Source organism: Typopeltis vanoorti, chromosome 24 (assembly GCF_054136105.1).
Source record: "Typopeltis vanoorti isolate ZY-2024b chromosome 24, IOZ_Tvanoo_1.0, whole genome shotgun sequence".
NCBI lineage: Eukaryota > Metazoa > Arthropoda > Arachnida > Uropygi > Thelyphonidae > Typopeltis > Typopeltis vanoorti.
The window spans coordinates 32,775,785-32,791,364 of NC_143572.1; the positions used below are offsets into that span (position 1 = coordinate 32,775,785).

General features: G+C 34.9%; 1 protein-coding gene across 2 annotated transcripts in view; it reads left to right on the top strand.

The window, feature by feature from the left end:
• Nucleotides 1–7,482: 7,482 nt before the first annotated feature.
• Mocs1 (Molybdenum cofactor synthesis 1) overlaps nucleotides 7,483–15,580 on the top strand; it is a 59,639-nt gene continuing 51,541 nt past the window's right edge. For both annotated transcript variants that reach the window (XM_090413303.1, XM_090413304.1), the window contains exons 1-3: nucleotides 7,483–7,571; nucleotides 8,079–8,212; nucleotides 12,964–13,035. In XM_090413303.1, coding sequence (XP_090269429.1) covers nucleotides 7,541–7,571; nucleotides 8,079–8,212; nucleotides 12,964–13,035 — 237 coding nt within the window. In that variant the 5' untranslated portion in view covers nucleotides 7,483–7,540. The remainder of the gene's footprint in view (nucleotides 7,572–8,078; nucleotides 8,213–12,963; nucleotides 13,036–15,580) is intronic.

The window sequence follows — 15,580 nt, forward strand, 5'->3', positions numbered from 1 at the left end:
ACACCCGTGAGCAGTACAAGGCTCAAGCTAGGAAGGTTACCAGCATAGTAAGAAAAGCTAAATCAGATTATGAGAAGACTTTAGCCAAAGAGATCAAGGGTAATCCCAAAGAGTTCTTCCGCTATGTGGCAAGTAAGAGGAAGAATGACTTCGGAAGGATAACCTTAGTGGGTGCTGATGGTATTGAGGTGACAAAATCAGATGTAATAGTCGAGTTACTGAGTGATCACTTTTCAAAAGTCTATCACCCAAGTGAGGATATCTCTATACCTAAAGCAATACCTAATGTGAGAATTGAAGCTAAAGAATCAGAGGTATTAAATATATTGCAAAACTTAAATGCAAACACTGCGGTAGGCTTAGATGGAATATCAGCTCGGGTGTTGCGTGAATGTGCAAATGAATTGTCAACCCCTCTTACCTGGATATTTAATTCAAGTTTGAACTCTGGTATGGTCCCTAGGGAGTGGAAGTTAGGCAAAGTGGTTCCTTTGCATAAGGGTGGCTCTAAAACTGCGGTATTGAATTACAGACCAATCACCATCTCAGGAGTAGTGGTAAAAGTATTGGAAAAGTTAGTTAAAGACAAAATTCAAGAATGTGTGGATCAGGATATGATACTCTATAGAGGCCAACATGGTTTTGTTAAAGGTAGATCCTGCCTTAGCAATCTATTAACTATTCATAATAGAATAACATCTGAGTTGGACAAAGGAACTGGCTACACAGTGGTACTTCTGGATTTTGCTAAGGCTTTTGACAGGATACCCCATAGAACACTGTTACGCAAATTGGAGCAGATGGGAATGGATATTAAATTGGTGATATGGATAGGAGAATGGCTCAGGGAGAGATACCATAAGGTGGTGTATGGAGGAGCCGAGTCCAGAATGAGGCAGGTGACCAGTGGTGTGCCTCAGGGCTCTGTGCTTGGGCCAATGTTGTTTAATTTGTATATAAATGATATAGGAAACGGCTTAAAGGGAGATATTCAGTTGTTTGCTGATGATGCAAAGTTGTGTAGTGCAATAAAAAATCAAGCTGATGTTGAAAGTTTGCAGGAGGATTTAAATAAGCTGGTAAAATGGGCAAAAGAAAATGGATGTCAGTTCAATGTGGAAAAGTGTAAAGTCATGCATTTTGGGATTAAAAGATTACCAGCTGTGTACTACATCGATGGAAAGGTACTCCAAGAGATTGATGAGGCTAGGGACTTAGGGGTATTGGTAGATAGGGAGATGAAGTTCAGAGGACACATTGCTAAGGTGTCCAAGATTGCACATAGGATTACTTGGTTGTTGAGGAACACACTGACATCCAGAGATAAAGAGGTTATTATTCCCCTTTATAAAGCATTGATACTTCCACATTTGGATTACTGTGCTCAGGTCTGGTCACCTGGATTCCTTGGAGATGAGGAGGCTGTGGAGAGGGTTCAGAGAAGAGTGACCAAGTTGGTGAGTGATATAAAAAATGCTCCCTACATTGATAGATTGAGAGCTTGTGGATTGCAGAGATTGGTTGATAGACGAAGAAGAGGGGATATGATAGAAACATTCAAATTACTAAAAGGTTTTTATAGGATTGATGCAGGGGAAATGTTTCAGCTGTGTGATAGTGATGGAAGAACAAGAGGTCATCTCTGGAAATTAAAGAAGAGTGTGGTTAACAAAGGTGTCAGAACAAGGTTTTTTGCCTGGAGGGTGGTGAATGAGTGGAATTCATTGCCTGACTTAGTTGTGAGCTCTTCGTCTGTAAATGAATTCAAGAAGAGATATGACAGATATTGTTTTGCTAGTTTGGGTCTCCCGCGATGAGTCTACTGACTCCATGGAGATACCCGTAATAATAATAAAAAGGAAAAGAAGGAGTAGCCATAGTATTCAACACAAAATATGAGGCTCATCTTCTTGAATGGCAGGCAGTGTCAAGTAGAGTGATGTGGACAAATATCAGAATGGGGAACTGGACAATGAGACTTATTTATGCCTATGATCCCACAGAAGGTTCTACTAAGGTAGAAGTGGAGGAATTTTTTGAGGCTCTAGCTACTGACACAATGAAAAAGGAAAAGTAGTTCCTTGTTGGGGATCTAAATAGCAGAGTAGGAAGTGATTGTCAGACATACAAAAATATTTGGGGAAAATTTGGAGAAAAGAGCAAAGCTAATAATAATGGCAAATACCTGTTGGATTTCTGCTCAGGACATGGACTGGTTATTACTAACACCATGTTCCAACATAAAAATGTACTCAAATTCACATGGAGAGAAGAGGCAAGGAATAAGAAAAGTCTCATTAACTATGTTATTGTTGATAGTGATGTTTTCTCCCTGGTGCGGGACGGACACCAGAGTGTACAGAGGATTTGAAATTGGAAGTGATTACTATTTAGTCTTGAACATGATAAAATTGAATTTCATATTGAAAAGAATAACGTGTAAGAAAGTTTTAAAGCGAATAAAAGTTGAGCAGCTCTCAGATGTGAACTGTAGACTAAAATACAGAAAGATTATTGAAGGGAAAATGAAAGAGTTTGAGAACAGGAACCAAACCTTGGAGATTCAGTGACAAGCCTCGAAGAAAACCCTGATTGATTCAGCTAGAGAGGCATGTGGTGAAGTTATCTGCAAGGATAGAAAAATTAGAATGGTGGACACAAGAAGTTAAAGAGGCAGTGAAGGAAAAGAAGAAAGCATATCAAAAGTTACTGGCAAATAAGTCAGCTTGTGCTCTTAGAAGATATAGAGACAAACGTAAGAAAGCTAAACCATGTGTAAAACTAGCTAAACAAAAAGTCATGTGAGGACTTTGGCAAGAACCTAGAAAATAAATATCAAGAAGGTGGCAAAATATTCTGGAGGTTGTTGAAGAAGCTTAGGAATGGAGGAAAGAGTGCTGTAAAAGGAGTTAGAGATGATAGAGGTGACATGAAAACGGAAGAAAAAGATATCCTTGAAGTATGGAGTAATTATTTTGAAAATTTGCTAAATGAAACAAACAGTGATGACAGCACAGTGATAAAAAAAAACACTGACCAGGCATGCAGTCAGGAATACATATCCATACTTGAAGTAGAAAAAGCCATCAAAGGCTTGAAATGTGGAAAGGCAGCAGGAGTAGATGATATTCGACCAGAAATTCTGAAGTATGGTGGTATGAAAGTCTTACAATGGCTGCACTGCATAGTTCAGAATGCCTAGACAGAGGGACAAATTCCCAATGATTGGAGTAGAGCTCTCATAGTACCCATATATAAAAAAGGAAATAAAACTGAATGTGAGAATTACTGAGGTATATCCCTATGGAGTGTTCCTGGTAAGATATATGCAAATATACTTGAGAAACGCTTGAGAAGAATTGTGGAAGAAAAGCTTGGTGAAGAACAAGCTGGATTCAGGTCAAATAGAGGCTGTCAGGATCAGATCTTCACTTTACGAGAAATAGTGGAGAAATCATGGGAATATAAAAAATCTGTATTTAAGTTTTGTCGATTTGGGAAAGGCTTATGACAAGGTGCCAAGAGAGAAGCTATTCAATAAGCTACAGTTATATGGTGTTAATGGGGCATTATATCAAGCAATACTTAGTCTTTATTTGAGTTGTAAGTCAGCAGTTAGAATTGAAGGAAGTACAGGAAGATGGTTTAATGTTAAATCTGGTGTGAGAGAAGGATGTACATTATCCCCTCTGTTATTCATTATCTGTATGGATCACATTATGAAGGAAAGTGGTATTAAACAGGATATCAAAATTGGAGATGTTAATGTCAGCTCTTTGCTTTATGCGGACGATGTTATACTTCTAAATAAATCTGCTACAAGTCTGCAAGATTCTCTGACTAAATTGAATAACTGTTGTAATAGATATGGTATGAAGGTCAACAATAAAAAGACAAAGACAATGAAAAGAGGCAGAATGATTGAAAATGTCAACTGTGTTGTGAATGGAGAACCTGTGGAACAAGTAAAACATTTCAGCTACTGAGGCACGATTTTTAGTGAAGATGGTAAATTAAATATGGAAATAGACAACAGAATCAACAAAACTGATATTATAGGAAATCAATTGAATAAATTCATATGGAATAAGAGAGAAATTAGTCGGAACACTAAATTAGCTGTATACAAGACAGTGTTCAAACCAGTTTTAACTTATGGATCTGAGAGCTGGGTCAGTAGTAAAACACTTGACCAAAGACTAGAGACCGCAGATATGAGAGTCCTGAGAAAGATTAGAGGCGTGAACAGATGGCATCAATGGCAATATCATATTAAAAACGAGGATATTAGGAAAGATCTTGACATTGTCCGCATTCAGGAATGCGTTAGCAGAGCTAATCTCAGGTGGTATGGTCACCTAAACAGAATGGGCGAGGAAAGATTAGCAAAACAAGTGTTCTCTGCCAGGTTGGCAGGAAAACGACCCAGAGGAAGACCAAGATATAGGTGGATTGATACGGTACAAAGTGCCTTGTACCGTATCAATATAAGTATCCTTGATGATAGAAATATAAGATCTGATAATGTTGGAGTCTTGACAAGTAATAGACTGATTTGGAGGAAAATTGTAGATAGTAAGTTAGGAATGATGTATATGTAGTACTATCATATCCTGTACACCCCTTGAGGGTACATGGCAGGAATTTGATGATGAATTAATTAGTACTAATAATTAATAAGAAATTATTAATAATTATTGTATATCATTATTATTTATTATTAATAATAAATTATTATTATTATACAGATGAGTCTTCAGGTATCTCCATAAAGTCAATAGACTCATCATTGGAGATCCATTCACATGCTAGCCATCATTCAGACAGCACTCATCATACCTCTCCTTAAACTCATTCGCTGATAAAGCATCCACATCTACCTCTGGCAACCCATTCCACCTAACCACCCTAAAAAGAAAAACTCCTTTGATAACTTAAATGCTTTTATTTATATGTCTCCTGTTTTATACCTATCAACTAATTTTTAAAGCCTACAGACTGTCCAGTCTATTCTTATAGGGAGCATTCCACAGACCTGCCACAATTTTTGTCAATTGCCTCTGGATTCTCTCCACAACTTCTTCATTCCCACGTAATCTGAGAGTCCAGGTCAGTGTGTAATAGTTTAGAAGACATATTTCAGAGGTAATCAAAACACATAAACTGATGTGTTTTGATTACCTCTGCAATATGTCCTCTAAACTTCAACTCCCTGTCCACAATCACACCCAAGTTCTTGGCTTCATCAGTTTCCTGTAGTTCAATTTTATCAATATAGTACACAGCTTTTGATCTTTTTCCAAAGTGCATCACCTTAAAATTGACCAAATTAAACTGGCAGCCTATTTATCTTTGCTCATACTGCTAGTCTATTTAAGCCTTCTTACCAGATCTCTGCATCCTTCATTTACCATTGCTCTTCCCAGTTTTGCATATCAGTAAACAACTGAATATTTCCTATGAAATCATTTCCTGTATCATTGATATACAAATTAAACAACAGAGGACCAAGCACTGATCCCTGCACTACACCACCGATCACTTGTCTTCTCTTGGACTCAACTCCTTCATAAACCACTCTTTGATATCTTAAATCCATCAGCCACTCTCCAATCCAAATCACCAGATTAGTATCCATCTCCATTTGTTCAATTTATGCACTAGAGTTCCGTGTGAAATCTTGTCATATTCTTTTTGCAAAGTTCAGTAATATCACTGAGTAGCCATTTTCCTTATCCAACTCCATTGTCACTTTATTATAAAAAGTAAGATTACTAAGGAAGATGTACCTTTCATAAAACCATGTTGTCTCTTATAGAGTATTATATCCCTCTCCGCAAGTCCTGAAATTTGTCTTTCACCAGTTTCTTCAATACCTTAACCACTCTTCTTGAGATGCTGATTGGCCTATAATTTGCTGCTTCTTTTTAGCTTCCTTTATGTAATAGGACTATTTTGCCCTCTTCCACTCCATTGGCACTTCCCACTACTGAGGCTTAAATTAAACGTCTTGATCAGAGGAGCTGATAATTCCCTTGCATATTCTTATAATACATGAGCCAATATGCCATCTAATTTCAAGGCTGTGTTCATATTAAGGTTCTGAAATATTTTTACATCTCCATTTCTTCAAGCACTATTCTCATATCAGTCAATGTCACATCTGGCATTGCAGTGTAACCACCTAGATGGTACAGTCCTGCAAAATGCTCACTCAGTAATTCAACTGTTTGGTTTTTGTTCTGTTACCTTCCCATCATTATTTCTCCTTTTACTTGCCACATAATGAAAGAACTCTTTAGGGTTTCATCTGGCCTCATCAGCTAGTATTCTCTCATAATTAGCCTTAGCCTTGCCTTCCTTACCATATCAGTCACCCTTCTTGCCTTGGGTGCTAATTAGCATAACTTAACTAAGTTGTGCTAATCAGCGCCAATAACTCCTCAAGCTTCCTTTGTGTTAGTTCCAGGAAAACATGATTTCATCTCGCTCTCTTCAAGGACGTCTGTTATCAACGAATTGCCATACAAAATCCTATTGTTATTTTCGTGCTTTTGCTCTTTCATGCTCTGTTTTTTCTACCTGTCTTTTGCATCTGTGTCATACCATCCAGCAAGCATTTCTCCAACAACTCAAACTCACAGTTTGTTCTATGAACTCTACGTAAGTTCATAGAACAAACTGTGCTGTCTTTTCCATTCCCTTCTGATCATTTTTCTTCATTTTCCAACACATTATTCATACAGTCACTCGTTCCACTTGCAACACTAATTACAGCAATTGCGTTATCATGCATTTTGTCTTTCAACTCACCATTGTCACTTTTCTTACTCTCTTCACACTTATAATATTCGATCATGAAACATTTTTGACGTATATGTTCTCCAGTTTCATTCTCCTTCCAAAAATCTCTCATTCTGTGAAAGCCATACATTTTGCACATGCTGCAGCTAATGTAATCATGCATATTAAAATTGGCACCATGCCGTACAATACAGTGTACAAAAAATCCAAATATTAAGCCTTTAAAAATCGGAAAATTAAATACACTACCCTTATAGTTAATCACACAAACACTCGTAAATATAAGGATACAAAAAGAATGACTTAATTGAAGCTAAAGACTTCCAAAAAACTTCTTTTGGCACCAAATTTCACCTTGTACCATCTTCTGTTCTCTCTCACCTGATAAAATGATATTATTTTTGTGTATTTTGCTTTTATTACTAATATTGTCTTCCAGTTTTTGACAATATCATTATTAGCAGTAACATCCTTAATTTGATAGCTGTATATTAAAAAAAAAAGCCCTTTCAAATTGAAATTAATTTATATAAATATTCTAAGCTTTATTTCAGTTGGTATAAATATTGGATTATCTTAATGAACTAAGTTAAAGATAGCAGACTAATTAAATTTCTTGAAAAATATTTGAGATTTAACCATTAAGTTATTAACAACTAACTGTTTTCTTTATGCAGAAAACTTGTCAACCCTAGGTTTTCAAACAATTGCTTTGACAACTAATGGAATTTTGCTGATGAAGAAGCTGGAGGCTTTGAAAAAAGCAGGTAAATCCCAAATATATTGTTTAGTTATATAGATACATACCTACCCTTCATTTCTATACAAAGCCAGTTTATCAAGTACACTTATCTAATGATGAGTATAGTCATTTTAGTTCTAAGAACAGCCTTAACTCCTCCGAGGCATCTACACAATGTCATTTGTCCTGCCAAAGTCGATATGACATCCTGCAGCATTTTTTTTTAAATATATATATATATATATATATTTATTTCCATATATATATATATATATATATTAATCCTACATATGAGATCAGAGGACTTTCATTGCAGGCAAGGACTCAGATAGGAGTTTATTGAAACCTTTTTTTGAAGAGTTGCAGGTTGGTAGGCTTAAACGCGTATTTGTTCACAACCTAATATATCTGTGTGAAAGCTCCAACTGCAGTGAAACACATTAGTTCTCTAATTTTTTGTTTGGTTATTATGTAAATCATTTAAATTTTAATATAAGAAAAAAAAAGTACATGTAATTTTCCTTTCTTCAAGGTTTGAATGCATTAAATGTTAGTTTGGACACCCTTGTTCCAGCAAAGTTTGAATTTATTACTAGACGGAAGGGCTGGCAGAATGTCATGAATGGGATTGAATATGCTCTGAAACTTGGTTATGATCCAGTAAAGGTAAAGTAATATACTAATAATATAATAAAGTAATATAACATATAATAATATGCCAACTTTTTTTATCTCTTATCTCTCCTTTTTTTTAATCTCTATTTTAATTTAAAATATTAAAACATAATACTGAAATATTTAAACAAAGGGTTCTTACTTAAGAGATTTGGTTCTTTGATTAGTGATTGGTTTTAAAATGTATCTTAATTATATAAACAAAGAATAAAGTTTGACTGCATTTAAATGAATAGCTGTATGATTATTTGCTTTCCTAATATATCATGTGTTATAAATTTGTATTGGCTCCTGTCTTGATCAAATTTATTTCTCTTCTTCTCATAACAGAGTAATTCAGATCAAATAACTTAATATCAGCCTTTCAGATCATATGCCATTACTGCATGCAACAAGTAAAGATCAGTTTCAACAATGGAGATGTCTAATAAAATTAGTTTAATCCTTTATCCAAGTGTGAGCAAACAAAGTTTGCGCCTGAAGTAACTTCAGGACTAGGGTAAAGTGATACAACACCATCACTTTACCCTAGTCCTGAAGTTACTTCAGGCGCAAACTTTGTTTGCTCACACTTGGATAAAGGATTAAACTAATTTTATTATACTCTAACCAAGTGAAAAAATAAACTTTCAACAATGGAGATGTCTTCCAGATTTCTCAATGATCTTTTCAAAGCTTGATTGATCTTTTAATTTTTTTTTACCTCATTGTTCTCTTAAAGTTGGAAGCAGATAGAAGCATCAGCACTTTGCATACTCCCTTTTAGCTGCATTCTTCAACAGACAGTTTACCAATTTTCATGAAGAATTGACTCTCAGCTAAATCTTTGTGAATGGAGAAGAGATGTTCAGCACACATCTGTAACTCTTTCCAGAGACACTAACAGCATATTTTAAAGAAATGGCATGAAAATTACAATCCTACAACATTAATGCATTTCCTGTTCCTATCCAAGGTGGGCTTAATAGACTCATTAAAGTAGCTGAAATTACTACATCCTATAACCAATGCCAGGCAAGGAAATCCTTATGACAAGACATTCTAGGGAATAGAGCTTTACTGCGAGGCTTGAGATTCCATTTTTCTTATTGTTTTTACATTATTTAATCTCTCTCTCTCTCTCTCTCTCTTCCTCCAGGTCACACACTTAATGCATTTGTAGCCAGCCATACTGTTCTCATATCAAAATCCAGTGGTGATGATATCTTAACAACTAGAGGCCCATTTCAAAGGCATTTGCAGGATGCCCTTGCAAGAAGGATCTTTTATAGAGAATTCCCTTGCAAGTAAATGCTATCAATTGAAGGTATATTAACAGAGAAATCCAGTCTGTGACATTAGTTACAAACTTGAAAGAGTAGAACATGCATTGTACTGCAACCTCATTAAGCTCTGCTTACTTGGAACTATATAACATGCTTGGCATGTCATGCCATGCACTTTCCTTGATGGTGGTTTTACAGATTCATCTTCTATAATAGTAGTTGGTATATAATTTTTAGTTCCAGAAGTAATGGTTCTATTTAGTAATTCATGGAAACCAGTCCAAATCATCCTGCAAAATTTTAACATCATCTTTATTAATTATTACTGTTATACAGTTTTGAATTGATGGCAAACAACTGAATCGTTCTTCTCAGATACTTTCTATATCTACTCTATAATATAAAATGATAAGCTTTTTTTGTAACATTTTTGTGTCACGTTTTTTGTGAAGTTATTTGAAACGTTTTGAAACTCGGGGCTACCCTGAGTGCAGAGGCAGAACCCCTTTCGAGTCTTCAAAATTCGAGTCATCAGAATTGAAGGAGAACCGGCCTACCAGTCCAGAACTCATGGGGTTGGGTGCCGTAGGTGCCAGGGGGGTATAGGCCCCCCAGTTGCTAATATACAAATTAAATAGTAGTCCATATTGCTTGCTAAAAGATGTAACTATGGTATGAAGACAGTCTGTCAGGAACAAAATTTTCATTGTCTGAGAAGGCATGTACAGACAAACAGAACTTCCTGTGTGCACCAATTGACTGAAGCATTTACCGAAGGCTGTTCCTGACCCATATCTCACTGAACTATGTGCAGGGAATTGAAGAGGATTAGTATTGGCAGTTGCATGCCTATATGGAAACCACTGATTTCTAACGACCAGAAAGTTTGTCTACACTGGTGTCAGGAATACCATGATTGGACACCAGAAGACTGGGAAAAAAAAAAGTCATGCTCCAGTGAGTCAAGGTACACCTAGTTCTATACCAACGGTAGGCAGAGAGTTTGACAGGAGCCCCCCATGAAGCAATGAACCTAACTTTCTTTGTAAACACAACTGAATGTCCTGGAGGTGGTGTCACGGTGTGGGGGCATGTTCTTTTGGTATGGAATGGGTTCCCTGATATTGCTGGAAGGTTGGGTGTCCTTCAAGGAATATCTGAACATTGTTGCTAATCAAGTCCATCCTTCATTGTTGATTTTTTATTCAGCAGGTGATGGTTGTTTCATGGACAACAATGCTATTGTCCATCATGCAGGAATTGTTCAGTGAGCATGACAATGACTTGCACTGCCTTCCCTGGCCACCACAAAGCCTGGATCTGAACCCCATTAAGAATGTATGAGATATATTAGAAAGAAAAAAAAACAGATCCAGGAGCAGAATTCTCTTCTGTCAAATCTGAACAGTTAAAGGACTGTCTGATGAACACCTGGTATTTGTAGATATAGACGCAATCCAGCACCTTGTGGAATCTATGCCATACTGCATATATGCTGGAATTCTGGTTCAAGGAGGGCCACACATGGTATTAAATTAATTAAAAATGCTAAAAAATTATATTCTTTGTTTATCCTTTATTCAAGTGTAAGCAAACAAAGTTTGCACATGAATTATCTTCAAAACTAAGCTACTTATATATAGAGGCTAATATTAATTGCTTTAGTATCCCATAATGCAAACTACATCCTTTTGAGTGTGTATCTTTTAACAGTGGTATTAAATAAAAGTTTATAATTCAGTGGCTAGTATGTGTATATTCTAGATGATGACTTTGATATGAAGTTTGAAATGTTGTGTGATTATTTTGGCCTATATTAAATTAAAGTTATTACTCTAAGACAGTTTGTCTTCATAATTGATTATAATGAATGCTGATCACTGTGTAATATGAAAGAAAGAATGGTATATCCACTGACCATTGTATCAAATGGGAAGAAATGATACTTCTTGAAATTTGTGAGATTATTCAAAGAATACTGTGAAGTCTTTCTGGACACACCAAATATGAATATGAAAAATTCCATGTGTGCTTTCACATTTGCAATTGTTCAAAATGAGCATTTAAAAAAACAGTATATACAGATAACCCCTGATGTGTGGATTCAGTTTTATGCATTTTCTCCCATGCCACTGTATACATATATTTTATGCAGTTTTCTATATGTTGCTATGCGCGTGCATGCAAATGCATCGCACCCAACATAATTCATATCCAGAAGTTCAAAATTCATTGCTGATTTGAAGATAGACTTTAAAAACAGAGGTACATAAATAAACATGAATTTGATATACTTGTTGCACTGCTGTTTACACGTGTACATAATTTATTACAGGCTTAATTTGCAGTGAAGGAAAGTCATCATAACAATGAGGATATGCCCCCACCATATAAAAAGAGGCATGTTGTTATCATTTTGGATACGAAGTTAAAAATCATACAAAAATTCGAGGCCAGTTTTAAGAATTTATTCAAATTTATGTATTGCACATGAAATTGAATTAAGCAAGTCATCAGTAAGAACCATCTTTAAAGATAAGGATAGAAGCAGATGAAAATATTACAACCTTCTTAGCAAAGAAAACTTTGTATTTATGTGTACTTTAAATAAAACTTTCTCATTATTTCATTGTATTTTGAATAAAAATGATTTATTTCAAAATATTTTGTACACTGCATTAATATGAGAAAATGAAAAAAATTAATTAATCCATAAAAAAACAGTGAAGACACAAAAAAAAAATGGTATCCCCCTGTTTAATGTGGAAATTCGCTTCACACATATTTCTTGGAATGCATCCCACCCTGTGTAAACAGATTACCTGTATTGCATTTTTTTTTTTTTTTAAAGAGATCTCATTGTTCATTCCAGCATAATTTTCATTTTTATATTTATTTGCTTGGGTCACTGTGTTCACTCCTACAATGAAGGTATTATTCTAGAGAAATATCAGAATATAATTTTTTTTAATGAAATTAATTAAAATTCAATCAACCATGTTTATTTGTTTAATTATTTTTCGTGGACAGTGACTGGTGCATAGGAATATACAACAGAGACTACTTTTTTGATTTGTAAAAGATGATGACTGCAAACATTATTTGTGGAGCACTACAGGAAAAGGTAGAATATGATGATAAGCACCAGGTTAATACTTAATGGATGAAAAGCATTTAAAATAATATATTCAGTGACAATACTAAGCTATTTTGACTGATTTTAATTATTGACATACAACCTGAGAAATGTTTTTCAACTTGTCACCAGAGAAGATATGTTTCAATTCTTATACATTTACTATTTATAAGGATTTGAATCATATGTAATCAAAACATAATTTTTTGAATCGGCAAATCTGATGTAATAACCAGTTTATTACATCAGATAATATATCTGTTATATGAATTCATTTAATTTTTTTTTATGTTTGCATAATTTTTATGCTCAGTTTCACCCTCCCCCCTTTTTATTTTCAGATAAACTGTGTAGTCATGAGAGGATTTAATGAAGATGAAATATTAGATTTTGTAAAATTAACTGAGATAAAGGTAGGTACAATTTTAATTGAACATTATCAGGGTTGACTTTTCCAGCTGAAAAGTTGTTGTGTTTGTCTTTCATTTCACTGAGGTTCATTCTTCCCCCCCCCCTCCCCCACACACTGATGTACTGGCAGTAGCATTGCTATCAGCAGTGGCTTTACCAAGTCAGTGGGCTGGGTAGGGATCAGATGATGAGAGATACAATAGTCCTCTGTATTGATTGAATATGATGCTGACAACCATTTTTAATCATTTACTTACCTACTCATCTGTTTTGTGCCTCATGGCACATAGGACTGAGAGATCTGTTTCTTCCAGATACGTCTGTCTTGTGCCACTAATTCTTCTCTCCAGCTCTCGAAACCAACCATTCCTCTTTCTGTTTTTGTCATTCTCTGCCTAAATTCAGTTTAATTTAGATCTTCCCATTTTCCTTTTTTTCGTTCTTGAATCCATTGTCAAAACTACTGTACTTTTGGAATCTCTTTGTCATCAAAGTACATTCTCAGTGCATGTCCAATCCATTTCTATATACATTTTTTTTTTTTTATTACATTAGTGATACTAGAGAGCCTGTGTAGCTCAGTGGGTGTGGCATTTGCACACCACGGCGCTTGGCCACACGAAGGAAGACTTGGTTTCGAGTCTAGTCAGCGACTAGAGGAAATTTTTCTAAGCCTTTTTTCGACCGGTTCCCGAGTTAGTCGATCTCTGGCACGGGCAAGCGGGTTTTTCCTCCTGGAAACTCAAGAAAATCGACCGTAGAACCCACATTATTTCGGACATTAAATATATTGTGTTAGGGTTAGGGACCACGAGATGGCGGCACATTTGAGCCGTCTCTCTTCACTGCATACCGCTTAATTAGTGATAGCTTTGGGCCATCTGTCTCTGATTGGGTACCAGTGGAGATTGAACTGCCCACTCAGTCTCCAAAAAAAGTTAGATAGGGCTAAATGGCCTCGCCTACTCCCGTATACGGGAATAAAAAGGCGTTAGCTGATTTTTTTTTTTTTGATAAAAAGGAAGAAATAGGTGCCTTGTAAGGGTCTGTGGACACATGACACCTCGATGAGTCTGTGGACTCCCTGGAGGTGTCATGTAATAATAATAATATATATATTCAGCCACAAAATAAGCATGTATTATTAATATCTCCTATTTCTGTTTATTTTACATTGCTAAAATGAAGACTTTTAGGATCATCTTTGATAAAAAGAGAAAATAAAATTTTGTTTTCCTTAAATATAATATCTCTCAAATTTTTAAGTATATAGCTGAAATGTCCCAATTTGAAATAAGTGAGATATTGAAATGGAGAGTATTATGAATTTATAACCAAATGTAGAAACTTAAACATTTTGAAAATTTACCAGAGAGTTTATAATAACATAACCTTCTTATAAGCTTTCTATTAAATTTTTGAAAGAAGGAAAATATTTCTATATTTCTTTCTTTTGTTTGTTTCTGAAATTTGGTATAAAATATAGATGTGTCTGTAATATTTCCTATTATAGTATTTTATATAAGACAAACATCACTTCTCAGCTCTGTAGTTGAATATTTTATTATACACTCAACTAGAGATCACTTATGATGAATTTAACTTTCTGACATATCTTAGTTACAGTGTTGACTGAGTTTTTGTTTTCATTTCTGCTTGTAAGTATTTTCAAACTTGATCAATTTGAATCCTAAGCCTGGTGTTTCAGGCTAGTGAAACTTATGCATTAATAAAAGGTGAATATGTTTCAGGCTAGTGAAACTTATGCATTAATAAAAGGTGAATACATGGGTTATGGGCAGAATTTGTGTTGTTTAAATAGTGCGAGCTCAGGCAACTCGGATTTTGGTCTTCATCTCAGTTTGCTAGTAAACTTTCTAAATTTCACTTTCTTTCTACATTTGGCTATAAAATATAGACGGATCTATAATTTCCTCTGTTTTAATATAATAAAACTGTCATTTCATTTCATAGAGAACATTGTATTTAAAAAACAATGCAGCATGAAAATCAGAAAAACATATTGCACTTTTTTCCTCAAATAACAAAAATATTAACAGAACTTATTTTAAATTGTGAAATATAGAGAATAATTATGGATTTAATAATCAGACTACATTTGCAATAAATTATGATGTAGGAAAATTAATTTCTCATTTTTAATATTTTTTTGGAGTAGCATACATAGGTTTCTTTATAAACATTTCACTCTTCTGAAAAAAAAAAAAAAAAACTTTCAAGGAACACACTGGTGACTAGTGCTGAAAAAATTTTCTGAGAAACTGTAATGTGCAATAAGTTTACTCATTAGCCTTGGAAACTCTTCTTTTGGAACAGTCAAAGACAAGGGAAGGCTTTTCTGATTATGTTGCATATAACAGCAATTTTTCTGTTTTGGCTGGCTGAATACCAGATCTTTCTTCTGGTTTGCCAAAGCTGGATATAATAAAAAACACATTGAAGCAGTCAAATACTAAAGCAAAACTGAATATTTGGCACATCCCTAATATAAACTAAGAATAGTTCATTATCAGGGAAGGGGGGGAA